At 43.0% G+C, this 26,855-nt stretch overlaps 1 protein-coding gene and 1 long non-coding RNA gene across 12 annotated transcripts in view; one reads left to right on the top strand and one right to left on the bottom strand.

Moving 5' to 3' along the window:
• Positions 1–189: 189 nt before the first annotated feature.
• LOC106009552 (uncharacterized) lies at positions 190–25,078 on the bottom strand. The gene is made up of 4 exons (XR_015440265.1): positions 24,666–25,078; positions 20,035–24,565; positions 14,002–14,300; positions 190–9,080 (listed from the first exon to the last, which is right to left on the bottom strand). It is a non-coding gene; the product is annotated as an uncharacterized LOC106009552 (long non-coding RNA).
• Positions 19,357–26,855, top strand: part of Rcan2 (regulator of calcineurin 2) — a 163,610-nt gene continuing 156,111 nt past the window's right edge. For 2 of the 11 annotated variants that reach the window (XM_004846422.4, XM_087184636.1), the window contains exon 1: positions 24,174–24,362. Coding sequence is in view for 1 of the 11 variants with exons in the window: in XM_087184643.1 (XP_087040769.1) it covers positions 19,397–19,507 (111 nt within the window). In the remaining 10 variants the exon portion in view is untranslated. Of the gene's footprint in view, positions 19,508–20,318; positions 20,346–23,492; positions 23,631–23,881; positions 24,071–24,173; positions 24,656–26,855 lie in introns of those variants that run through there. The other 9 variants (XM_087184642.1, XM_087184637.1, XM_087184643.1 and 6 more) reach the window with 9 other exon arrangements.

Here is a 26,855-nt window from a genome sequence, read left to right as displayed (position 1 = left end):
AGTTTCTCACACTAGAGAAACTATTTGATATTTACACATGTGTGTCCTATTTACTTCACTTAAGAGTATGGCCTTAATATGCATCCATCTAGCTATAAATGACTCTAGTTTCTTGTTTTTTATGGCTGAGTAGTACTCCATTTTATTAAAAAACCACATCTTCTTTATCCAGTTTCCAGTTGATGGGCACTTGGGCTGTTTCCAAGCTTTAGCTATTATGAACTGTGCTCCTATAAACATGGGTGCACATATATCGCCGTGGTATGATTCTTTTAATTCTTTGGGGAAGATACACAGGAGGGGAATAGCTGGGTCAAATGGGACCTCTAGCCCTAGTTCTTTGAGGTATCTCCATACTGATTTCCACAGTGGTTGCACCAGTCTGCACTCCCATCAACAATGGAGAAGGGTTCCTTTCTCAGCACACCCTGGCAGCATTTGTTATTTGTTGATTTCTTGATAGCAGCCATTCTTTCTGGGGTGAGGTGGAATCTCAGAGTTGTTTCCATCTGCATCTCTCAAATGACCAGTGATGTTGAACATTTTTTCATATGCTTATTTGCTGCTTTTATTTCTTTGTCTGAGAAATGTCTGTTCATTTCAGATGCCCATTTTTTTTATAATTGGGTCTTTAAATTTGGGGGGGTCTGATTTTTTTGTTCTTTATATATTCTAGATAGTAGTCCTTTGTCTGAGGTACAGCTGCTAAAATATTTTTCCCACATTGTACATTGTCTCTTATCTCTATGGTGGTTTCTCTTGCAGTGCAGAAGCTTTTTAATAAGATGAGATCCCAGTTGTTGACTCTTTGTGCTAGTTCCTGTGCTACTGAGGTTTTGTTCATAAAATCTTTTCCTATGCCAATGTCTTCAAGAGTTCTATCTAACTAAAAAAAAGAAAAAAAAGAGTTCCACCTAACTTATCTTCCAGCAAGTTTACTGTTTCTGTCTTAATATTTAGATCTTTAATCCACTTAGATCTTAGTTTAGTGAAGGGTGATAGATATGAGTCTTGTTTTAATCTCTGACAGGCTGAAATCCAGTTTTTCCAACACCATTTATTAAATAGGCTATCTTTCCTCCAATGAGGGTGGTTGGCTCCTTTGTCAAAGATGAGGTGGCTGAGTATGTCTGGAGTTGTTTCTGCATCTTCTAATCTATTCCACTGATCCTCGGGTCTGTTTCTTTGCCAGTACCATGCTGTTTTTATCACAGTAGCTTTGTAGTATCATTTCAAGTTGGGGATTGTGATACCCCCAGCCATGTCTCTGTTGCCCAGAATTGCTTTTGCTATTCTAGGTCTCTTCTGGTTCCAAATGAATTTTTGGATTGTTTTTTCCAGCTCTGTGAAGTATATTGTTGGAATTTCAATCACATTGCATTAAATCTATATAGCAGTTTTGGAAGTATGGGCATTTTCACCATTTTGATTCTTCCTACCTAGGAACGAGGGATGTCTTTCTGTTTTCTATTAGTGCCCATGAGGATCACCTTCTCTGAGCTGGGAGAGGTGGGACTGGGGCCGGGAGCAGTGGTAGGGATGGTGGCCCAGAAGCCCCTTCCTCTGGGCTGGGAGCAGTGGGAGGGATGGTGGCCAGGAAGCCCCTTCCTCTGGACCAGGAGCAGTGGGACGGTGGCTCAGAAGCCCCTACCTCTGGGCCGGGAGTGGCGGGACCGAGTACCATGGTCTGGTGGTCTGGTGTCCTCTGGGTCTTTGTAGTTTGGAACCAGGTGGCTGCCTGTCTGCAGCTGGCCGACCCGGTGAGTTCTGCGTGACTCCGTCTTTCCATTTTCTTATATCCTCCTCGATCTCCTTTTTCAAGGTGCTGTAGTTTTCAGCGTAGAGGTCTTTTGCTTCCTTTGTTAGATTGATTCCTAGATATTTCATTTTTTGGGATGCTATTGTAAAAGAAATTGTTTCCCTAATTTCTCTCTCAGTGAGTCTGCTATTTGTGTATAAGAAGGCTGTTGTTTTTTGAGTGTTGACCTTATATCCAGCTACTCTACTGAATCTGTCTATTAAGTCCATGAGTCTTTTGGTGGAGTTTTTTGGGTCTTCTATGTAAAGTATCATATCATCAGCAAATACTGACAGTTTAACTTCTTCCTTTCCTATCTTTATTCCTTTTATTTCTTTCTCTTTTCTAATTGCTGTGGCTAATGTTTCCAGAACTCTATTGAACAGGAGTGGTGATAGTGGGCATCCTTGTCTTGTTCCTGATTTTAGCGTGAAAGTTTTCAGTTTTTGACCATTTAGTATGATGTTGGCTGTTGGTTTTTCATAGATAGCCTTAATCAGGTTGAGATAAAGACTTTCTATTCCAATTTTCTGTAGGGTTTTTATCATGAATGGGTGTTGGACTTTGTTGAATGCCTTTTCTGCATCTATTGAGATGATCATATGGTTTTTGTCCTTGACTCTGTTAATATAGTGTATTCCATTTATTGATTTACGAATGTTGAACCATCCTTGCATCCCTGGGATAAATCTGACTTGGTCAGGGTGTATGATCTTCTTGATGACACTCTGTATTCTGTTTGCCAGTATCTTGTTGAGGATTTCTGTGTCTATGTTCATTGGGGAGATTGGCCTGTGTTCTCTTTTTGGGTTGGGTCTTTCCCTGGTTTTGGAATCAAAGTCACACTTGCTTCCAGGAATGAGTTTGGAAGCCTTGCTTCCCTTTCAATTTCCTTGATGAGTTTAAAGAGTAATGGCATCAGTTCTTCTTTAAATGTCTTGTAGAATTCAGCAGTGAAGCCATCAGGACCTGGGCTTTTCTTTGTTAGTAAATTTTTTCTTACATTTTCAATTTCACTCATTGTAATTGGGGTGTTTAGAGTTTCTATATCTTCTTCATTTAACTTTGGCAATTCATATGTGTCTAGGAATCTGTCCATTCCTTCTGTGTTTTCCATTTTATTAGAGTACGGGTTCTCAAAGTAGGTATTGATGATCCTCTGGATTTCTGCTTGTTCTGTTGTGACTTCCCCTTTTTCGTTCTTAATTGCATGGATTTGAGTCTTTTCATTCCTTTTTTTGATAAGGTTGGCTAAAGGTTTATCGATTTTATTTATTCTTTCAAAAAACCAACTCTTTGATTCATTAATTTTTTGTATCATTCTCTTAGTCTCCATTGCATTGATTTCTGCTCTGATCTTTATAATTTCCTCTCTTGTGCAGGCTTTGGGTTTGTTATTCTCTTCTTTTTCTAGGAGTTTGAGGTTCTGCATTAGATTATTTATCTGAGTTCTCTCTGTTTTCCTAATATGGGCATTCACTGATATGAATTTCCTGCATAGAACTGCTTTCATTGTGTCCCATAGATTCCTAAATGTTGTACTGGCATCATCATTTACTTGTAGAAACTGTCTAATTTCTTCTTTAATTTCCTCTGTGACCCATTGTTCAGGAGGGTGTTATTCAATTTCCAGGTGTTTGTGGGAGTTTTGCAGTTTGTCATGTTATTGATCTCCAATTTTATTGCACTGTGGTCTGATAATATACAGGGGGTAATTTCAATTCTTTTACATTTACTTAGACATGGCCTGTGAGCTAGCATGTGGTCTATTTTGGTGACTAACCCATGTGCAGCTGAAAAGAATGTGTGTTCTGATTTTGTGGGGTGGAACACTCTGTAAATATCTATTACGTCCATTTGTTCAATAGCTTGGTTCAGTTCTAGAATTTTGTTAATTTTTTGTCTAGATGATCTGTCTATTTGTGATAGTGGGGTACTGAGGTCCCCCACTACAATTGTGTTAGTGCTTATGTGGTTTTTCATGCCCATTAATATTTGTTTTGTTTAGTTGGGGGCATTCGTATTTGGTGCATATATATTTAGGACTGTCATCTCTTCCTCTTGGATTGTTCCCTTCACAAGGATGTAGTGACCATCTTTGTCTCTCTTGATTAGTTTTGGTTTGAAATCTACTTTGTCTGCAAATAAGATTGCTACCCCTGCTTTTTTCTGGGTTCCTGTGGTGTGGAGAGCCGTTTTCCATCCTTTTACTTTCAGTCTATGAATTTCTTTTTGAGTTAGGTATGTTTCTTGTATATAGCATATTGCTGGATTTTGCTTCTTAATCCATTCTGTCAGTCTACTTCTTTTGATTGGTGAATTGAGGCCATTAACATTGATAGTTATAATTGAGAGATATTGACTCATCCTTGTCATGATGTTTTACTGTTGTTGGCTCTTATTTCTTTTTCCCCCTTTCCCTTTAGTTTCTTACCTTGTCTGGTGGCTTCCCTCTGTTGAGCCTCATGGAGTTGTGACCTTCGTTGCCTTTTTCTAGGATATTGCTTAGAATTGTTTGGAGTGCTGGTTTGGTGTTCATGAAATTTCTCAGGTGTTCTTTGTCATGGAAGTATCTAATTTCCCCATCAATTTTGAAAGACATTTTTGCAGGATTCAACAGTCTAGGTTGGAAGTTATTTTCTTTTAGGGCTTGAAATACTTCACTCCAGGCTCTCCCTGATTTGGGTGTTTGTTTTGAGAAGCCTGCCATGATTCTGATGGGCTTTCCTTTATAGGTGGTTTGTTTCTTTTCTCTAACTGCCTGTAGGATTTTGTTCTTCTGTTGGGTTTCTGGGATCTTGACTATTATATGTCTAGGTGTAGATTTTTTTGATCATGGCTGGGTGAAGTTCTATATGCCTCGCTTATCTGTATGTCCTATTCTCCTCTGTCTGGGAAGTTTTCTAGTATTACTTCTGTGAACAGTTTTTTTATGTCAGTTGTACTTTCTCCTGTTTTTTTGTGGACTCCTATCAGTCTTATGTTATTCTTCTTTGTATCATCTAGCAGCTGTTGAATTGATTTCTCATGGTCCCTTACTATTTTTAAGAAATCTCTGTTTTCATGGTCCTTCACCACAATCCTGTCTTCTATATCTTCTATATCTAGTCTATCTTCAGATTCTCTTAATCTGCTCTGCATGCTTTCAATGGGATTTTTAATCTCCTGAATATGTGTTTGAATCTGTTTCATGGATTCCATTTCTTTCTTATGTTGGGCATTCCTGGCTTCCAGCATGTTTCTGAGCTCATCTATTTTTTTTATCAGTTTCTGTTCTAAAGCCTCTAATCATGTCTTTCACTCTGCTCACCATCTTTGTAGTTATCTGGGAGATTATTTCTGTTTTGAATTTTTCTAGAGCCTCATTCATCTATTTTGTTACTTCCTGTGCTATCAGTTCATGGTGTCCAGGTGGTTGATTATCAGACTTTTGCATTTCATTTCCCCCAGAAATTGCCTTTTGTGGGGTGGAAGTCTGGGTTTGTGACTTGCTTAAATGCCTTCTCATTTTTGTTTTTGGTACTGTCCCTGGTTTAGTTCCTGGTTTGATATTATGAAGTTGTTTATTGTAAATATCTTTGTTGATGTATTTAAAACCCTTATGGAATGATTGCTTCTCAGAGGTGTCTACCAGATATAGCTGATCTTTAGGTTTTGAGTCTCTAATGACTCTGAGGCTATCTCATTTTCATTATACCAGGAAGGAAAACTGTTTAGATCAATCATGCCACCTTAGCCCAAGTCATACAATCAGCAACACTGTAGCATCAAATACCTCTTAAAGAATGACAATTTGTGGTAGTTATTAATCTATCACCTTTAAAAAATAAAGGGCCTCCTTCAAGGTGTGTCTCTGCTGTCACAATAGACAATGTGGGCAGCAGTGTGCAGTTATAAGTCAATGAGTCTCAGTAAGCTAGTCCCAGACCTGTGAGATTCAGGCAGATTTCTGGTTGCAAGTCCCAAGTTGAGCTCCCTGTCCTCCTGCAGGGTTGCACTCTGCAAGTTTCTACAGCAGGTTTCAGCTGCTTTTCCCCTGAAGAAAGTCCAGTTTCCAATGGGAGCTGATAATCCCTCCAATTTACCAATCACGGTGGTCTCGTGTGCCTTTATTGCAGAGATTCCCTTCACTTTTCCAGTGGGCTTGCTTTCATTAGGGAGCCTGAGATAGGCACTCTCTCTGTCGTTCACTTCTGGAGCTCAGGACAATGGATTTTGTTTCCCTGTGCCTCTGCAGTGTGTAACCATTAGCTGGACAGCCAAAAGGCCAGAGGCGGGGTGGGGTGGGGTGGGGGGTGGTTATTGTTGGAGGCTCCCGAGCGGCCAAGCGGTCAGCTGGTGGGCCTGCGGGGCGGGGTGTGTGTGTGTGTGTGTGTGTGTGTGTCCTCCTCACCTGTCCCGGTGGCTGGTGGAGCAAGCCGGAGCAAGCAGGTCTGGGTCAGCCTGCAACCGCTCGGCCCCACTCGGCCCCGCTGGCTCTGCTCTGCCCAGCCGTCAGCTGCTGGGCCTGCCCGGGGTGGGGGGGTCCTCTTCACCCTGTCCTGGTGGCTGGTGGAAAACTGAATAGGACTGCTTAATGATTTATTTCTCATCACATTTGTTATTGGAGTACAAAAAGCTACCTATTTTCTGCTTATTTTGTATCCTGCTACTTTATTGAATTTGTTTATCCTGATAATCTTTTGGTGACATCTTTAGGTATTTCTATGTATAGAATCATATCAACTACAAACAGGACTAGTTTAGCTTTCTTCACATTGTGTACCTTTTTTTTCTTTCTCAGACCTAATTGCTCTGGCCAAAACATCTAATACTACCTGGAATAAGAAGGGCAGGAGTGGACAGCCTTGTCTAGTTCCTGGTCTTAGGGAAAATACTTCCAGTGTTTCCCCATTCAGTACTTAATGAGCTTGGCTATATTTCTTGTCATATATTATATGTGTTTATCATGTTGAGGTATGATCTTTCTACACCTAATTTTTCAGGGCTTTATAGTTAATGAAAATTGAATTTTATCAAATACTTATTCTGTATCTATTGAGATGATAATATGAATTTTAGCCTTCATTCTCACTGCATTCCTGGAATGAAATCAGCTTGGTTATGGTGAATGATTTTTTGATAACCTTTTGCATTAAATTTGCTAGCATTTTGTTGAGAATTTTTACATCTATGTTAATGAGGGACATTGTTGTATTTTTTTTTGTTGTGTCCTTGTGTGGTTTGAGTAACATTGCAATTCTGGCCTTAAATAATGATTTTGAAAGTTTCTTTTCCTTTCAATTCCTTGAAATCATTTGAGGAAAACTGCCATTAATTCTTTTTTAAAATCTTTATAGAATTCATCCAAAAAGTCATCCCATCCTGGGTTTTTCTCTTCTAGATGTCTTTTTGTTACTAATTCAATCTCATTACTTGGAATTAGCCTACGCAGGCGTTTTATGTCCTCCGGTTCAATTTTGGTAGTTCATTTGTGTCCATAAATTTATGCATTCCTTCTAGGTTTTCCAGTTTGTTAGTATACAGGTTTTTTTTTTAATAGTAAACCCTAATAATCTTTTTAATTTTGTGGTAAAATTGTAATGTCTCCTCTTCCATCTCTGATTTTATTCATTTTTTCTTTTTTTTCTTAGTTAATTTAGCTAAGCTTGTTGATTTATCTTTTTAAAAACCATCTTTGTTTCATTAACGTTTTTTAAAGTCTCTATTTCATTTATTTTGACTCTGTTTTTATTACTTCTCTTCTACTAATTTTGTGTTTAGTTTTTTCTTCCTTTTCTAAGTCTTTGAGGTGCAGCATTAGCTTGTTTATTGAAAATCTTTATTTTTTATGTCAGCACTTATTGCTATAAACTTCTGAGTACTGCTTTTGCTATATTCCAAAAGTTTTTGTAGGTTATCGTTCCATTTTCTTTTGTTTCAAGAAATTTTAAATTTTTCTTTGATTTCTGCAATCACTCATTGTGTATTCAAAAGTGTGTGGTTCAAGCCCAGCATGGTGATGCCTGCCTACAAGTCTCTGGGAGGGTGGGGTGAGAAGATCCTACATTGGATTCCAGCCTTGGCAATTTAGTAACTTAGCAAGACCCTGTATCAAAAATAAAAAAGATCCAGGGATGTAGCTCAGTACAAAGGTGCTGGGTTCAATATCTGGTTCAGAAAAAAAGTGTTGTTCAGTTTCCATATAGTCGTATAATTTCTAAAGTTTCTTCTGCTGTTGACTTTTAGTTTTATTCCATTCTCATCAGAAAAGATGCAGAATATGATTTCACTGTTTTTGAATTTGGTGAGACTTGTTTTGTGGCCTAATGTATATCTATTCTTGAGAAAGTTCCAGGAACCAATGAAAAGAATATATATCCTGTAGCTGTTGGAAGGACTATTTCTCTTTCATTTCTGGAGGACAGCCCTCCTAACTGGTGATTATTTTGTTTCAGAACCTGAAATGTGTTGTCCCATTTCCTCCTGGCCTGTAGGGTTTCTGCTGAGAAGTCTGCTGTTAGTCCAATAAAAAAGACCCTTTAATATGTCTTGGTAACTTTCTTTTTTCAATTTTTTGATTGTTTTTCTGTGTCTTGTACTTTTAACAGTTTGACCAAAAATGCTATGGTAAAGATCTTTTCTGGGCATGTCTATTTGGGATTCTATGAACCTCCTTACATGAAAGCCCATATCTTTTCCCAGATTAGGAAAGTTTTCTACTATTATTTCATTGAATAATTTTTTTATGGCACGAGTTACTATCTTCTCACCTTTGGGTATTCCAAAAATGCTGATGTTTTTTCATTTAATGGTGTTCCAAAGGAGTCTTCAATACTCTCTTCATTATGTGTGTGTGTGTGTGTGTGGTTGTGTTGTTTGTGATATTTTTTAAAAACCTATGGTTGGAGTCAGATATTTTTTCTTCCTCTTAATCTAATATGCTAAGGAATTCAACTGTATTTTTATTAGAGAAACTCTTTCTATTCAAGCTGTGCAGCCAGGGTGGCAGGTGTTGGGGTGTTTTGTTTCTCTTTCTATGCAGTTGTCCCAGTCTTGAATCTTACAAGGTTCTAGCCTGTGTTCTTGATTTGCAGTGTTTTCCCCATGGCCACTCACCTCCAAATGCAGCTATATATTTGTTACTTTGGTTCTTCTTTGCAGAAAAGGTGAATGCTGGGTACCTTTGTTCTGCCATCTTGGATGTACCCATTGCAATCTTGCTTCTTGTCTTCCAGAAAGTACTCACTTTTCCTGTCTTTGTCCTAGAGATCTCCATAGTTGTAAGCATCATGAACTTAGTCTAGAAAGAGAGGAGCTGTACATCAGGAAGGTGCTTTGAGGTCTGGCCCAAACTCCCTCCTGAGATAGGCCATACAGTCTCTTTCTGAAGGTTTCTTATAAAATGCAAATTTCCAAGGCACAAGGCAACCCACTGTTGGGTAATTAGCATTTTAAGTACCCCTTTCCTATCAAAATGGAGTCTCCTATCTTGCCACTCTCGCAGCACTTTCCCTGCCTCCTATATTGCCAGTGGATAGTCAGATGCTGTCTCGACCATATTCCATCTCTCTAAACCTAGAAGAAAGCTACTGCCTGACTCTGGTTTCTCTAAAGAAGCCCAAATGAAAAATGTCCATTTTTTTCCTAATTACTCCTCATGTAACTTGACTTCTAGACTTCTGTATTTGGCTTCCCAGCAGCAAACACATTCTAGTTTATTAATGTCTCCCATAAAATGTGGCTTGTGTGCCAGATGAGGCCTGACCCATGCAGAGTCCTGTGGGGCACGGCTTCCAATGATTGCTTAAGGGTTTTTGTTTTGTTTTGTTTTGTTTTCTAGCTGCTGTGTCATGATCTTGGCTTACATTGAGCCTGACTTCAATAAAACCCCTGGATCTTTTCACAAGACTCCTGCCAAGCCACAGCTCCTCCTTCGGTGCTTGTGGAATTGATAGTTTTAAAAATAACATTCACATTTTCTCTTATTACCCAAGCAGTGCATAGTAATTGTAGAAAATCTTAAAGATGCAATTAGGTACACAGTTTTTAAAAATCAGCAGTGGTTCAGCTCTCTACCATGACTTGCAGCTGATCAATGCTTATCAAGAGGAGCAAACTCAAATCCCAACAGGGCCTTGGGAGGTATGATAAGGTGTGAAAAATAAGTGTTAGGAGGAAACAGAGGGCCTGAAGGTGCTGAGTGCCCCCAGCATGACTGTCATTAATCAGTTCCTGGTTCCTTCTTGCTCTATAGAAGTGAGGCTCCAAAAAACTAGAAACAAATATTGTAAATTTAAAAAGAGATTTGTACGTGCAGAATTTCATGAATTTCCTTATTAAGCATTGGCATCTAATTGTGTTGGCCAAAGAATTCATGTCTTTGGATTTTCTTTAGTCCTTGACCTGCTGCTATGCGGTCCCTCTGCTCTATATCTATCCACTCATCCTTCCTCCTTTGCTCTGTCTCTCACAAAACAGATGTCCTGATCTCCTCTGTATTGTATGACGAGTGGCAGTGACCTGTGTCCACCTAAGTTAACTTGAGATATCTCTGCAGTGAGCCGCTCCTGTGGTCTCTCCTTGTCCCTTTTCCCCACTTCTCACTTTTTCTGTCTTCCACAGAGCTTTTTCTTCCCACTGAGCCTTGCTGGGGGAGGTCTCTGCCTAAGCTTCATTCCTTTCTCACAGGATCACCCCAAACCCAACATTTTTAAGAAGGCTTGGCCTGGCACCCTCTCTTTTGGCTATGTTCCCCACACTCATGCTGAGGAAAAACTCTACCCCTGGAGTGTGAAGGACTCACGTTCATGTCAGGTAAAAGGGCCGAAGACCAAGACCAGACCAGGCCACAGCAAGCCTTTATTAGGGGAATAGATCTGCCCGGCTGTCTCTGAGCAAAGGAGAGACAAAAGCAATATGCCTGGGGCAGGGAGAGTCTTTTATAGAGACTAGGGTGGGGTTTGTAGGGGCTGAGGTGGGGTTGAGTGAGGTAGTGACTAGGGAATGGAGGAGCCGGTGATGTCACTAGGTGGTAGGAGGTGAGCGAGTATTAGGTTACTTTCTAGGTGGGAACAGGGGCATACTGGGAAGAAGGGTTTATTCTTTGGTGGGAGCAACCATCTTGGCATGATGTCACACAGGGGAGGGGGCAAGGCACAATAGGAAGAGGGCAGCTATGATACATAATAGCTGCTGAGGTGGTGGGAGACCTATCAGTTCACACCCAGTTTTGCACGTTGCCAGCTATGTAGCTCTGTGGAAAATTGCTTTGACCTCTCTGATACTTACTTTTCACAGTCATGCAATTGGGAAAAAAAGGCTTCCTTGAAAAGCAGTTTAGGCGATTAATAATAAGGTACATGAAATACCTTAGGACATTGCAGCTGTGTGGAAATATTGTTGATTTTAATCATCACTGGCCACTTACAACTGTTCTCCCCAACCTGATTAGGAAATAGTGGCTATTCAAAAATATCCATTGGATAAGTGAATAAGGAAAAGAATGAACTAAGTGAAAAGTGATGAGCAGGCTAGAGGATACAAGTTGTCCCCCCCCTCATTTCAATGTATTATGTGCAGTTTAAAGTGAAAGCTAAAACATACAAACCACAGAAGTTTTAAATATAGTACTGACCAGTTTGTAAAAGACTGAATGATTGTTTTGCACACATCCTTCATCTTTAATTTTACATCTTGTCCTGTAGAGGTACTATTAACACACAATTCTGATTCCTTACAAACTTCTCCTACTTGTGGTTATAAGTGGGATCCAAGGAGAGACTCCCATCTGGGAGAGAAGCAGAGCTCTTACCCGAGGAGCTGTTTCTTTCCTAGCTAAGCCTATCTTGTTCCAAAGAAATGTTGGCATCGAAACAAGTGTCTCCTCAGAGTGGTGTTGGTTTTAATGATTAATTATTTAAGAGCTTGTGTATTCTGTGATTTTTTAAATATGTGGGAAACAGAATTCTCAGCTCAGCCTTCTGGGAAATGTTTTCTCTTGCTAGCGATTTGCCCCTGAGCTATCCAGTGACCGACCTTTTCCTGAATGCACGTTGCAGTGCCAAGTGCTGGGCAGGCACCCACTCTACCCAGAGGACAGGAGGGCCACAGGGTCTGCCAAATGTCATCCACACCCAGAGAGTGCTGCTGCTTTGGATGGGCCTCTAGTCTGTCTGTATGGTGTTCTGCAGCAAACTTCTGTCCCAGGACAGGATGGCGTGGGATCAAAATATACAGTAAATGTTTAAAAAAAATGCATTGCAGTGAAAGACACATTGCCATTAAATCCCCTCAAAACAGCTCTCTTTTACTTCAAATATACTTATCCCACCATTCTTGCTACTTTCTTAAGCAGTTCTGGATGTTCTCTTTTGTGAGTGTCTTTACAAGATGTGATTTAAAAAAAAATACAGTGAATGCTGCTGCTGAGTGCCATCCAAAGGAAAGTTAGGCTCCTAAAAACATGACAGTGTGTCCTCATCCACCTTATTCACTGGATCTGGCACTGTGCAATTTCCAGCTCTTCCCCAAAGTCAAAATGGCCATGGAAGTGAAACATTTTGAACCCATTCAGGACATGGAGGCAGCCAGGACAGCATAAGTAAAGTCACTCAGGAAAGGACTCCAGAGCTGCTTCAGAAAGGGGCAGGAATGATGAGGTAAGTGTGGTTAATGCAAGAGGGAAGATTATACATAAGATTCATGGCAATATGTCTTTTTCTGCAATAGGGTGTAGGAGACCAGAGGAGAATTGAGGCCTAATTGACCTCCTCTGAAAGCGCAAAAGAGAAAGGCTGCACTCAGGGGTGATTGCATATTGCAGGTTCTAGGGCAAAGTTAAGACAGCTGAGGTTGCCTTGTTTAGCAGAGAATGTAGTAGTGGATATTGGAAAGCAGATGAATCTTGTGTCATTTTGTTGCTATGCCAGTGTTTGGGTGAATAAAGGCAAGATGAGCCAGATACGTGTGTGTGGGGGGGGGTTCCCTTTGCCCTCTGCCTACTAAGAGGCAAGAGCCCCCTGGCTGCCTGCATGTTAGTTAAAGTGACTCCGTGTCTCTTTGTCATTCATCCTCATTTGACCCAGGGTCAGGGAGAAAAAAGTAGCGAGTTTGGTCCCTGAACAAAGCCAAGTGGGTGGATCAGCTACAGGTGGTGCCCCAAGGTAGGACTCTGGATGGGCTTGGGTACAATAGGACTTTTCTGCATATAGACAATCACCGTATTTTATGATCATACCTCACTTTTGTACATTTGTCAAAACTAAGAACAGTTCTAAATTAACTAAACTTTAGACTTCATTCAGATATCATCAAGTTTCCCACTAATGTCCTTCTCTCTTCCAGTATCCATCCTAAAATATGTACTACATCGCACTTAGTCTGCAAGCATTTCATTTTGAAGCTTCTTCATCACTTTACCCATCTAAATGCCACAGAGGATGAATCACTTATGTATAGACAATTTTTGTGCATAATAATAATAATCTTAGAATAGCATTTTCCAAGCTCTAACTATGTGCCAGACTCCATTCTAAGTGGTTCATATTTATTACCCATTCTATCATCACAAAAATTCTATAAGGTAAATACTCTTATTAGCTCCAATTTGTACACTTAACTAGTAAGAGGCAAGATTAAAACCCCAGGCAGTCAGACTTTTATGTTATATGTAAATGTGATGTTTAAGGATAAGCTGCCGAGATGTGAAGAGATTATTAGATGGCTGGTTTTAGTAGTATGTGATGGTGAAAGATAAGAGCAGAACTGAGGCTGTTCCTTCTAGCCTTCTTTTAGGGGCGTTCTATTTCCCATCCACCTGTTATAAATGGAAGAAGGGCCGTGTGACTTTGGCTAAGATAGAACTGAAGGTTCCAATGCCTTGTCCCAAGCTCCCTTCCCTTCTCCTGTACTACAGGGTTCGGTCCCCAGCCAGGGATATAAATGATAAATGAATGTGCTCGGTCACCATCTTTCCCTGTTGTCCTCTCTGCCTGCGGCACTCATGCTGGAAGAGCAGAGGTGTTGAAAGAATGAAAGCAGACTGGCAAGGGCACCCGGGCTTGAGGGGCAGGCTGGCGACTCTGACACTGGCCATTCTAAATGTGTCCCGGTCACAGTCACCAGGCTCAGCTAATTCACAATGGGGAGATTAGTACAACATTAAATAGCAGCAAAAGAAAGCATAAAATGCTACAAACTCAACTATTATCCTTTGAACTCACAATTTTTCTATTCTTCTCACTCTTCAACACAGTAGTCTGCAGGACCACTTTCCATTTGAAAATTCCTGTTGAACACAGACTCATTACCATAGACTTACAGTCAAGGCAGTGGCTGGGAAGTATTGCATAAATAGGCCTGCACTTTAAAAAATTACATCAGTGACGCCAAGGAGGTCAGAGGTAGAGATAGACAGGTTGCAAAAATAGCTTGTACCAAGATCCTCCCATCCATTCATTATTCATTCAGCAAACATGCTAGGTGCCTCTCTGGGCCAGACGTTGGAGCATGTCCCCTGTACCTAGAAAGGAAGAGCGAGATGAGACTAAACTGTCAATCAGGTGCTATCGTTCCTCTAAAGAAAATACTTAAGTATAGGGGTCTACACATTGCCAGCCATGACCCATTCGTGGTCCTTCAGTGAGCTCTACAGGTCGTAGGAGCAATAGCTGAAACAGCAGAGTAAACGGGAGAATCTGAGTCCCTCTCACTTGCTAGCGAGAAGGGTTCTTTCGTGACAGTTTCAGTTCAGTGACATAGTGGGTGTGTGTGTGTGTGTGTGTGTGTGTGTGTGTGTGTGTGCGGTTGTAAAATATATTTCTTATCGTGGGTTTTATCCAAAGAAGTTTGAGGAGCGTTGACCTGACATTCAGTGGGAATGGGAGACAAAGGTAGTAGATGTGTCTGTGACTCTGGAGCTAAGCCTGGAATTGTGGTCTCACCAACTGGGTCCTGAGACACAGGGTTCCCAGAACTAACAAGAGCATGCCCTGAGGGCACAGAGGGGCTGTCCTGCCTCGCCCCTAAAACCTGCACACTGTGCACCAGAGGCTGCAGTGGATCACTGCCCTCGTGTCCCCGCGGGCAGGACTTCTCACGATCCATGTGCACGCAGGTCACAGGGATTTGTGCTGTGCACGGTCTGACTCGGGAGGCCTGGGGCGGGGTCCTGACACAGCTTCCCAACAAGTCCCCCCGTGACAGTGAGGGTGCTGGGGCCAGGAGCCCCCTTTGGAGCGCCAGGCTCTGTTCTTGGAGGAGGAGATCGTAGCATTCCACACATAAAGTTCGGCCTTGGGCTGTCTGTGACCCCTGTGACCGCTGTGATCAGCCCCGATGCAGGAGGCCTTCTGGTGTGTGGGACACAGGAGTCACCAAACCAGGTCCCAACACCGATGTCCTGACACTGTCCCAAGTCGGTTATGGAGAAGCTCTCTGTGGAAGTCCGGGCCAAACCTGAAAGATAGGCACTTTCACAATTCCCCTTGAATATGCAAGGACACCCAGTGGGTTTGTAGAGAGCAGAGACAGGTGGAGAAGGATTCACAGCTCAAGCTCTTACTGATCTAGAGACACTGGGTCATTTGAGTGATGGGCTGAGATCACTCTCAGTCCTGTCTTTCAAGGACATATCTTCTTCCCCTCTGAAGCAGAAGTAGGTGGTTACTAAGGAAAGTAGCTACAACATAAATTTCACTAGGTGGTTTCAAAGATTAGCAGAAAAAAAATGATCAAGATATGGTGTACCTATGGATTGAGTCCCCAAAACAAATGGAAATAGCAAACATATACTAATGTTGCAAACATATACTAATAAAAACGGAGAAAAAGTTTAAAAGAATGCATATTAAACCCTCAGGATACTCTCTGACACAGTGGAAGGCCTATAAAATGTTAATCTCGGTTGAATCGTTGGTTCTGGAGTGGGAAATGTCAGCTGTTCTAGAAACAGACTTCCTCCTTCCTATGCCCCATAGAATTCCTGGTCTAGTTATGCAGCTGGCTGAGCAGATGTGGGGGCCTGGGGGTGTTGTGTAGTATTGGGGGTCATTTTTTGCTCTCCCTTTTGCTTGGATATGGCTTTTGGATTATTTTTTAAGGAGATAGAAGCAAAAGTTTCTTTTTCTTTTCTTGGCCAGAGAGCTGAATCCCATTATGGCTGTGGACGTTACCTTGTCCTTTGGGATGTTCCTGGTGACAACTGGAGGGATGTCCCCAGCACATCACAAGGGCACCTTAGCCTCACCCAGAAATGGGGCCTCAATGCCACCAATCCAAAGCATAATGGGTTGCTGGGATCCATACTTTCTCATTTTTTTCTCCCCTTGTAAGTATTGTCGGGGCGGGGGGGGGGGGTTCCTTTCAAAAACAGTGTGTTTTTCTCTAAAATATACACAAGTCCTTGATGGTGTTTGTTGAGATTAGGTATATTAATTCCTCTGAAAGGTTTAAATACTCCTAGATTACTTTCCTCTTATAGGAAAAATAGAGTGCCCTAATCCTTTTCTTCTTTCAATATTCACGTCAAAATTCTGGTCAGTTACTGTTATTGCTATTTTTATTGTTATTATTAGCCACACCAGTCCTTAGCTTGCTGGGTGCCAAAAAATGTTTCAGTGAGTACAGGGATTAAAGTCAATGAGCTATCACCTAACTGAAGTTTGGTTTGGGGGCAAGTAAGCATGAAATGAAATAAAATTTAATTTATAAGAATTAAAACTCTAACTTATCAGCTTTGGTTCTTGGTGTATGAGCCTGAGATGCAATGAAGTTTCAGTTTTTCACTGTTAAGTATGGAAAAGGCTGAATAGCTCTTAACCAACTGGCAAATCTTCTCACCAGGGAGTAGAGAGGAGTATTTTTATCAAATTCTAGAATGTTAGATCTGGAAAGGACTGTAATGATTTAGAAACCATTCATCTCCCTTTTACAAATGCAGAAACAGAGGTCCAGAGAAATTGGTCTGATGTCACAGAGTGAATCAGTTAATGGCAAAGGGAAATTAGATGTTTGATTTGCACTTTATCAGCTGCAATTTTATTTATAATATTTATTCCATGTTCTTCTCCAAACTGTTATGCTAGGTATAGTAGGGAAGGTGGCTGCAGCTGTCTTGAAGTTGAAACCACAGATTGTGTAATGTTTCCAAATTTGAGTAAGAGCATATCAGAGCTTAGGGTAGAAGCACTTTTGGTTATCTAGTTCAGCAATCTTGTTATCAATAATCATGTTCCCCGGAGTTCTGAATGTCTGGGCAGCTCCAGTCTGCATAGCAAAGGGAGAAAAGGTTTCATTTGGCCTGGGTGTTCGCTGAGCAGCAATTTTGTCCTCCCGTGAAGTGGCACTCACCGCATATATGATGTGTGTTCACGTGCACATGTGTGCTTGTTTGGAAGAGGGCTCCTGACTTGGACACAACCCTGTCCCACCAAGACATTGCCACACTCCCAGAATCCCCAGTTTCATGTTGGGTGGTTGCCACATTTCCCATGACTGTCCACGTAGCCCATCTGAAATGCTATTTCAGAGTGTTCTAAATCAGTTTTGTGTCTTGGCAGAGGACTGGAACCCTCTTTTCTAATATTACCTCTGTGGGAAAGTGTTTCTGAGCTCTAAGCAACTCAACTTACAAACACAGTTTTGGAATATGACCCACTTCTGTGCTGAGGGCTGTCTATTGGGGAGGAGGAGATGCTTTGCATGTGCAGTTTGGTGGAACCAACTACATGCAGTTCTTATACTGATTTTATGTTTTTGAAAAATCATGTAATATATGTAAACTCTGGAGCACACTCTGGCTTTCATCCAGAAACGTTGGCAGTTCCTCTATGAGGCAGGATTTAAGAATCAAATGAGACCCCTATGCTCATGGATGCCTTCAACCAAGGCCTCGTGGGGTCATCTGAAATTGTCAGTATCAATTAAAGCAGAGGGTACAGGTGTGCAGAACCAGTAGGTTGGGCACAACTTTTTGTTAAAACCAGGTTTTTATTTTTGATTTTTTGAAAATACAGATTCTCAGACCCCACTCCTGGAGATTCTCATTCAGTGGGTAAAGGATAGGATTCTCTAATCTGCATTTTCTAAAACTCTTCAGAAAATTCTCGTCAAGTTACCTCTGAGTCATGACATTTATTGATTCACTGATCAATTTAGTCAATTATTCATTATTTCCTTGTATTCTGAAGTTTGCTCATTGCAATGGAGGGAGTGGGTACTAGGAACAGAAAGACAGGAAGAACCCACACATCCTGAAAGAAAGAGGTGTGGCAGATGCTGATATTGTCTGGTGGGATTTAGGGGCTTGACTCCGGAAAGGCTTTCCAGAAGCATGTGTTCCAGATGAGAGCAGCTGAGCCCTAGCATATCTACATGGCCGAGCCAGATACGGGGTCAAAGCCAGCTCTACCCCTCACCAGTGGGGACCTCTGCCAAGGCGCTTGACCTTCTTGTGTCTCAATGTTCTCATCGGAAAGTGGTGCAATCTGAGGACCTCGTGTGAGGGCTGCTGTGTAGGTTGTATGTGTTGATATAGAAAATGTGCTTAGAATGGTGGCCTCAAAGTTCAGCATATGTCAGAATCTCCTTAAAGTGCTTTTCAAATACAGGTTTCTTGATTCTCCCTCCATGTTTCTCAGTTAAAATATCCAGAATGTGTCCAAGAATTTGTATATCCAAAAATTTCCCAGAGGACATCAGGGAGCCCTGAGAGCAGGAGGAAGCTCCAGGGTAGGGGACACTTAAGAGGGGACAGCATGGCCTATGGTGTCCTATCCACGTGTCCCAGAGGACCTATTAACAGCCATTAACACCTTTGGTTAAATTAAACAGAGCCCTTGCCCAGCCCCAGGGAATCTGACTCCCATCAGGCAAATTCTGATGCCCCCCATAGACTGCTGCTCCTTCTTCAGAAATCAACCTACACCAATGAGTCATAGGCATCCATGGGCACTTGGTCATGCCATTCAGTGGAGAGACTCACCTCACCACAGGACCTGTGGTTCTCAGTCACTCCTGGAATCACCTGTCAGCACCTGTGCGCTTATGCTGCCAAGCCCCAAACACTTCCCTGAGACTCAAAATATGCAATAAAACCACAGAGCTCATAATGTCCTATCCATCTATCTGTCTATCTCTTTATTCACCTAATTCCCCACACTATAAATGACAAAATATTTATTAGGTGTACCTATTTTCATTCTATAGACAGTCCAAAGAGCATTAAAAACAAACACAAACCATCCATATTTTTGGTTGTTTGTTTTGTGATTTCTTTACCCCCTCTTGGGGAAACAAACAATGCAGGAGCTTCAGTTTAGCAGGCAATTCTTGTACCATAGCCCGCACACACTCTTGCTCTGGGACAGAGTCAGGACGGCTTAGCTGCCCCATGGCTGTCCCTGTGTGTATTGGCACTGCCAAGACTTTAACTGTAACTCTGCATGCTGTGGACACGGCCGAGCCAGATCAGATCCAGAGGAGCCCTGTGGCTTCATCTTGGCATGGAGAGCAGGGGCTGCTGGGAAGGCAGAGGAGACTATTTCGGGCATGGCATGCGGTGGCAAATGGAAACAGGGAAACCAGAGACAGGCAGTTTTCCTCTGCCATCTGAACAATATGATGTGTCACGCTGAAAGGAAGAGGGAGCGTTCCATGCTGGGATACTGCTCCTCTGCTGATCAAAACAGGAGGAGGAAGAGGAGGCTGGGGTATAGAGAAAATACTCTGGTAGGTAGGATTTACAAACAGAAAGCCTAATGATTGACTTTTTTTAATAACCAAAAATAGAAAAATGCAAAATAGCTTTAGTTTTTGTTCATTTCTCTTGTTTTACAGGTACAAGATTTATTAATTTGCTCAAGCTAAGAAAGCTGTACTTTGTATAGCGTCACTCTAAAGCACAGCTCTGCTTCCCAGAACTCTCCCCAGATCACTGAAGCCAAGTCCAAATCCTGCAAGAACGATTCCTTCTGTCCCCTTATGATAACGTCCCTCCCTGCCACAGTGTGCTTTCCCTTCTCTATAGGAGTGACAAACTTAACTCAGTGGGCTCCAGCCTCTGCCCGGTGAACACTTCAGATTCCTTGAGATTTATATATGCAGCCTTCTCTTCTTGACCTTAGTATTTTTTAGGGAGTTTATATGTTCTTTGGTTTTTTGTTTTTTGTTTTTTGTTTGGTTTTGTGTTTTCCTGTCCTTTCCAGGAAAATCTCCACAGCAATTGAGAGCAACTAAAAATTCTAAAAATCACTCACCCTTTGCCCTGCTTTGGTGGCCCAGCCTCAGCTCAATGTTTTAGATGTGTTTCTTCCTTCATTTCCAGTTTCACAGGAAATAGAGAAAATCCAGAATTAATACACATGGTAGCCTCCATGGTCAGTCTAGATATCTAGCCTGCTCTAGCTTATTTTAACTTTAAATCCAGCTCTTATTTATTTATTTATATTTATTTATTCATACTTAAGGCACAGACTGGGGCATAAAGGAAAAAAAAGCAGCTTTTTCCTATTAGTCTTAATGTCTGTAGGCTCTCACACAGGTCTTCTGGCAGTACATGCGGCACCAGGTGGGCTGGCTCCATGCAGGGAGGAGAACAGTTATGGGATGGAACCAGGAAGACTAGACTTTCACTCTCCACAGACTTGCACTGTGACCTTGGGAAAGCTGTATCCTTTAAACCCAAAATCTTTATAAATAATTAAACACTTATTGAAAATCTACTCCACGCTGGGTAGCCAGATAAATTGCTAGCCTTGCCCTTCAGGTAGTTTTTAAATGATACAGTGTAGCAAGCATTATGCAGGGACATGAAAAATAATGCCAGGAATTGGGGAAGAGGAAGATCTGTCCTACTCTGCATACTCGCAGAAAGGCAAATCTATGAGGAAATATTTCTCTAGAAATTATATGCCCTGTAAGACTGAGGGCCACGTCTTACTTGTTGCTATATTCCTAACACCTACAGCAACTCAGTGGTATTGGGTAGTAATTGCAGGAGAACTACAGAGACAAAGAGTAGTGGTTGCCAGAGGCTAGTGTGAGGAGTGAGATAAATGGGTAGAGCTTGGAGGATTTTCAGGGTAAGGAATCTATTCTGTATGATACTATAATGGTGAACATATGTCATCACACATTGGTCAAAACTCATAGATGGTATAACACCAAGAGTGAACTCCAATTAAATTACAGTCTTTGGTTAATATGCTTTTGAATAATATTATGCATCCATGTAGGTTCATGCACCATAATGTAGGACTTTGATTCTAAGGGAAGCTGTGTACACAAAGAGGCAAAGGGTACATGGGAACCCTCTACACTTTCTGATAGAATCTTTCTGTAAGCCTAAAACTGCTCTTTAAAAATAAGGTTTGTTTTTTAAAATAGGCATAGGACATAAAGAGACCTTTCTCCAAAGAAGATATCCAAATGTCCAATAAGTAAAGGAAAGCTAATCCATTTCATTAGTCATGAGGGAAATCCAAATAAAAAGCACAATGAGAAATCACTTTACACCACTAAGACAGGTATATTTTTAAAAAAGGAAAAAAACCCCTAAGTATTGGTGATGATAGGAAGAATTAGAACCCTCTTCTGTTGCGGTAAGAATGTAAAATGTTAGAGAAAAAGTTTGGCCATTCATCAAAAGATTAAACATGGAATTACCATACTACCAGGCACTTCCAATCAAGGTATTAGGTGAATTAAAAGACATCCAAAAAATACACCTGTACATGCACATCCATAGCAGCATCAGTTGTAATAGCCTAAAGCCATCAACTGATGAATACATAAAGTGTGGTGCACCCGGACAATGAGACATTCTTTAGCCATGAAAAGAACATATATAGGCTGATGCACTGCTATAACATAGATAAACCTTAAAAACACCATGTGGAACATGAGAGGTCACATAGCATATGAATTCATTTATCAGGAATGTTTAGCATAAGTAAAGCCAGAAGCAGAAATCAGAACACTGGTTGTCAAGGAAGTGGGATAGAGTGGGGGATGGAAATGACTGTGTCATGGGGATGGAGCTTCCTTTGGAGGTGATGAAAATTTTCTAGAATTAGACAATAGTGATTGTACAATACCATGTGGGTACCACAACTCCGCTGCATAATTAAATAATTAAAATGATGAGTTTTACAGTATGTGAATTTTACTGCAATTTAAACTTTTTTAAACGTTCAAACCAGGTAAAGATGTGAGAAAATACTTAACTCATAAAGTTACCATCACTATGTGTACAATAACCCAGGTTCATTAAAAATAAACTAGCTGGGCTGGGGATTTAGCTTAGTGGTTCTGGCGCCTGCCTCACAAGTGCAAGATCCTGAGTTCGATTCCAGGTACTCCCCCCCACAAAAAAATAAATAAGAACTAGCTGTCTATAGATAATCTCAGAGGCATGTAACCCATATAAATTCAAGTTGCCTTGGGAGCCAGTCTCAGCGAAGTGTTAGCCACAAGAGTAGCAAAAAACAGTAACCTAGACTCAAAATAATATGACATTTTTAATCTCTTAGGATAATCCCTTAACAAGTGAAAAGAAGTTTACCTCCATCCTGTCATATGAAACCATTGAGTGCGGTCTAATCTAATGCAGAGTCCAAATCCAGTCTGGGCTGAATTTAGCTTTTCTATCTGTTCCTTTGGGCAAGTCATTTATTTAACCTTTCTGTGCTTTATTTTCTATAGGCTAATTATAGTACAGTGGGCCCTTGACTTACAAACTCGATGGGGTCCCGAGGGCTGGTTGTAACTCAAGTCAGCTTTAAGTCAATACTGCTGAGATCTGAATGTTTACCTGGGTACACGCTCTAGATAACAAGAGACAGATGACTCTTCCATTAACCTAATTAACCTAAGTTGTTTGTATGTTTGTCAGGTTGGTCATAACTTGAGGGTCCAATGGACCTATGCTACCTAACAGGGCTGCTGAGGGTTAAATACATTAGCGGAGCTTGGCACATCCTAAGCCCTCCACAAATGTTCACAAGCAAAGCCTGTCTTCTCGTTCCCTGTCACCCTCAATCCCTGGCACCTGTTAACCTTCCTGCTTTTGCCCCTAACCCTACCCAAATCATCGCCATGAAGTCTGCTTCCATTACCATTTAGGTAGCTAGTAACTTTTGCTTTTTCTGAGACAAACCCAGTAAGGCCACCGTGGTCCCCTTCTTTCCTTCTTTCCTCTTCCTTCCATCCTCCATAGGAGCTCAGCACTCAGAATTTCCCTTGGCAGGAAAAGGAGGAATTGGTGGCTTGGCTATGTGAACTCATGGGGAGCCCCTAGCAGGGCGAACATAACCCATGTGAGTTGGGAAATGGCCAAGTTCCATTCTGCAGCATCTCACAAGTGTCACTGTGTGGCTGGCATTGCACTAAAGGCGTCACACATCATCTCATTCAAATTTTGTTCTTCCCCAGATTTGCAAAAACATCCACAATGAATATGATACTTCTATAACCAGAACATTTTACCTTCTATAAACATGTATTCACAAAATATAGGTGCTATTAGGATGACAGTCAATTTGAAGATTGTAGGAACTATAGTAGCTATTTATTTACTTATTTATTTGAGACAGGGTCTCAGTATATAGTTTAGGCTAGTCTTGAACTCACATGTGGTCTAGATTGGCCTCGGACTCATGGTGATCCTCCTGGCTCCCGAGTGCTAGGATTACAGGTGTGCGCCATCACACTAGGCTTTATGGCTGTTTAAAGTGTGGAAGATGTTTTACCTGGAAAGGGGAGTCCTGGTGGAGTAAGACACCACAGCCATCTTCAGCTTTCTGAAAGACAAGGGGAAGAGAACTTGAACTCGGTTCTGGGGCCATTTCAAAAGGTGAGTTCTAAGCACTGAGAGAAAATTCTAGGGAAGGAAGTTTTTGCTCCATATAATAACGTTCTTTAAAAAACTCTTCCAAATGGGAATTTATCTAAATCAACAAGTATTATGGATCTCGAAAAAGACTGGAGAAGTCTAAGATCATTTTTAACTCTGAAAATGTTTATTTGACACTGTTTATAGTAAAGCGGGCCAATCAGTAGAATGAGAGGGTTCGTGCGTTCGTGCGTGCGTGTGTGTGTGTGTGTGTGTGTGTGTGTGTGTGTGTGTGTGTATGTTGTCTGGGTAAGTGAGGAATAACTGATGCTTATGGGCTGCTTCGTTGCAATGCTAATCTTATTATTAAGTAACAGTGAGGCTTTGCAGGAGGGGCCTGTTTTTGCAGCAATTAGGGAGATGACAGCCACAGGACTGTCAAGGCTGCTGTCCCCGCTCAGGTGAGTTACACCGCAGCACCCTCCTGGGGCGGCTCCCTATTAGGGTCGTTTGCATAATTCCTTCCCTGCCCGAGGCTCGCCGGCCGGCCGTGCCCTGGGAGCCGGTCTTCCTGATCCTCCAGTCGCTCTCTTCAGAGTAAATCCTCTGCCGGTTCACTTTCTCGGGCACTGATCTTCCCGGATTGCTTCGCCTCGCTCCCAGCCTCCCCGCGCCGCCGGCTGTCACAGACAGAGTCCTTGTCGCCTAGCGAGTGCTCAGCTTCCCATCTCAGACGCACAGTGGGTCCCTCGGGTAGGTACCACGGTCCCTGCCGCCCCGACCCCGACCCCCGGAAGCCTGATGGCGCTGGGTTTGTTTGGAGCAGCCCGGGCGGCACTGGGGGGCGCTGGGGGCGCCGTCTCCACCGCCTCCACCGCCGTCCCCACCGCGCGAGGCCTCCGAGCTGCTGCGTCCGGGTGTGCCGGGGCGGACGGGGGTGCGGCCACCGCGGACCCCTGGAGAGCGCAAAGGGGACGTGGCCAGGACTCTCGGACTCCGCCCCGACCCTGCCGGACCCCCGGATCCCTGAACCCCCGGGACCCCAGGTGAGCGCACCGGACCCCTCTTCCCTGTGCACGCACAGCTGACCCGCGGGTCAGTGGCTGTGACGGTGACGGAAACGCAGCCTCGCGCCAGGTCTGGGGTCTCGGGGTCCCGGGACGGCTCCTGGGGTCAGGTGCGGAGGTCCCGTGGGAGGTCTTGGCCCACCCTCCAGGGGGCGCAGCTTTCCGGAGCCCTCGCCTCACCGTTCCGGGCCCGGCTCGCGTCCCCCTGGTGGCAGCAGGTGCGGGGAGCTCGGTGGGCTTGGATGGTGGGGCGAGGCTCGCACTTGGAAACCCCGCCCAGGCTCCCGCCCAAATCGGGGCTCTGGCCCCTACAAATTACCCGGCTGGACGCAGGCGGAGGGCGCTGCACGGCCGAGGGGTCCTGGGCGCCTCGAACCCGCCTACCGCTGGGCCTGGGGTTTATTCTAGTTTAGGATTTATTCTGGGTACACTGTCTGTCCTGTCCCCACGGATGCAGCAGAGGGTGGCTTGGACACCTCCCTGCGCTTTGCAGGGAAGGGACGAGGGTCCAGGAGTGTCTAATGAGTGCACTGCCTGGCTGGTTGTGTGTGTGTTTGTGTGTGTGTGTCTTGTTTTGGTGGGGAAAACATTTTCTGGGCTCCTTTGGATCAAATATCCCCCATTTTTCTGCGCGTGCAGATGAAAGGGATGCGACAACTTTCAGCTCCCACCTGGTCCCCTCCAGCTGGAGCCACACTGAGGCAGGCTGAGGCTTGAGGAAAGTAGGACATTGATGACGTCCAGCTCAACTTCCACGCCAGTACCACCTCAGTGACACCGACTTCAAGACTCGGGGCAGATGTGGCACAGCCACAGGGTGACACTTGCTAGCCAGCCTCCTACATCTGCTGGCACAGGGACACTCGGAAGCTGGAGGCTGAGAAGCAGCTGAAAGCTGACTGGGGCCGGCAGGGAGTGGACATTTGGCTGATTTCAGTGCAGCCATTGATTTCCTGAGCCTCAGAGCTATTATATTAAGTATGATCAGTCTTTGATTTCAATTCATGTAAAATTCGAGCAGTGCTTTGCTTTCCAGTCGACTGCAAATCAAATCAGCATTTGTTGAGCAACTATTGCCTGAGTCCAGGCCTAGATTGTCCTGAATCAAAGGGACAGGATGTCAAAAGCATTGAAAATGCCTAGTGCACACGGCTCCTGGGGAGCCTGGGACCAAATGGCCCTTTCCTCGGGGACGAGCATTTAACAGACCAAATGGGGACTGTGGGCTCCTCGGGTGCAACTCTTCATCACACGCTTTGAAGAGCCACTTGCATACGTGTTTGCACATAGTCATAACGAGTGCATACTCTTTTACAAGACCAACTCTGACCCCAGGGAGATCTTGTCTTCTGTGCCATCCACTCAACCGATGCCACTGACTGTGCCAGGGCTCAAAAGAATGCGGTCCATATTCCCCAGAATGGAAGGATGAGGGCATAGAGGATAATGACTCTGAGTGGTGAGCGTTTAGTGCTGATAAAAGCAAGTAGTGGGAGCCCAGGGAAGGCAGGGTGGCAGGGATGGGAAGAGTCTGCAGCAGGCACAGGTTTGGACTGGATCCTAGGGAGTGGTCAGAGCTCCCAGAGCAGGCGCTGGGCGTCCCACATAGAAAGGTCACCTAGGGGTCTGAGGTGTGGGTTTCAGGGAGTCGGAGGAGGTTGCACTCAGCTCAGATCAGCCTCCGCCTTGCCCTGCAGGAGGAACCCTGCAGACCTTATGAGAGAATGATTTAATCTAATGGATAATTTGAAAAATGACTCTGTAGGTGGTGAGGAGGTAGGGTTGCAAAAAGAAATGAACTCAGCTTGGAGTGGGACAGGCAAAGAAGAAAAAGAAAAAGCCATAAGATACCAGAACCAAGAGACAGTGCAGAAGGGGAGAGAGATCTACAGAGACCTGTGCAGAGGGAGAATCCATGGTACTTGGTCACCAGGCGAGCAGGGCACTGGGAAGAAGAGTTTAGGTATTGAGAAGGCTGCTCAGGCTTTTAGCTGAATTAGAGAGCAAAAGGGAAAGAGCAAGTTTGAGAAAGATGGGAAATTTTTATTTTGAATATCTGAATGAAATTGCTCAGTAGGCACTTGTATTTCTTCCTACCTGGCGCTTACCCTTGCCTGAGGTTCCTTACCTGCGACCTTTGAAGAAGGAGAAGGTGAACCAGGGAGCAGGAAGTTGTTTC

The sequence above is a fragment of the Heterocephalus glaber genome, unplaced genomic scaffold (assembly GCF_053883595.1).
Source record: "Heterocephalus glaber isolate CG9 unplaced genomic scaffold, H.glaber_assembly_v1.0 deba00001497, whole genome shotgun sequence".
Taxonomy (NCBI): Eukaryota; Metazoa; Chordata; class Mammalia; order Rodentia; family Bathyergidae; genus Heterocephalus; species Heterocephalus glaber.
This window is presented reverse-complemented; position numbering and strand designations above follow the sequence as displayed.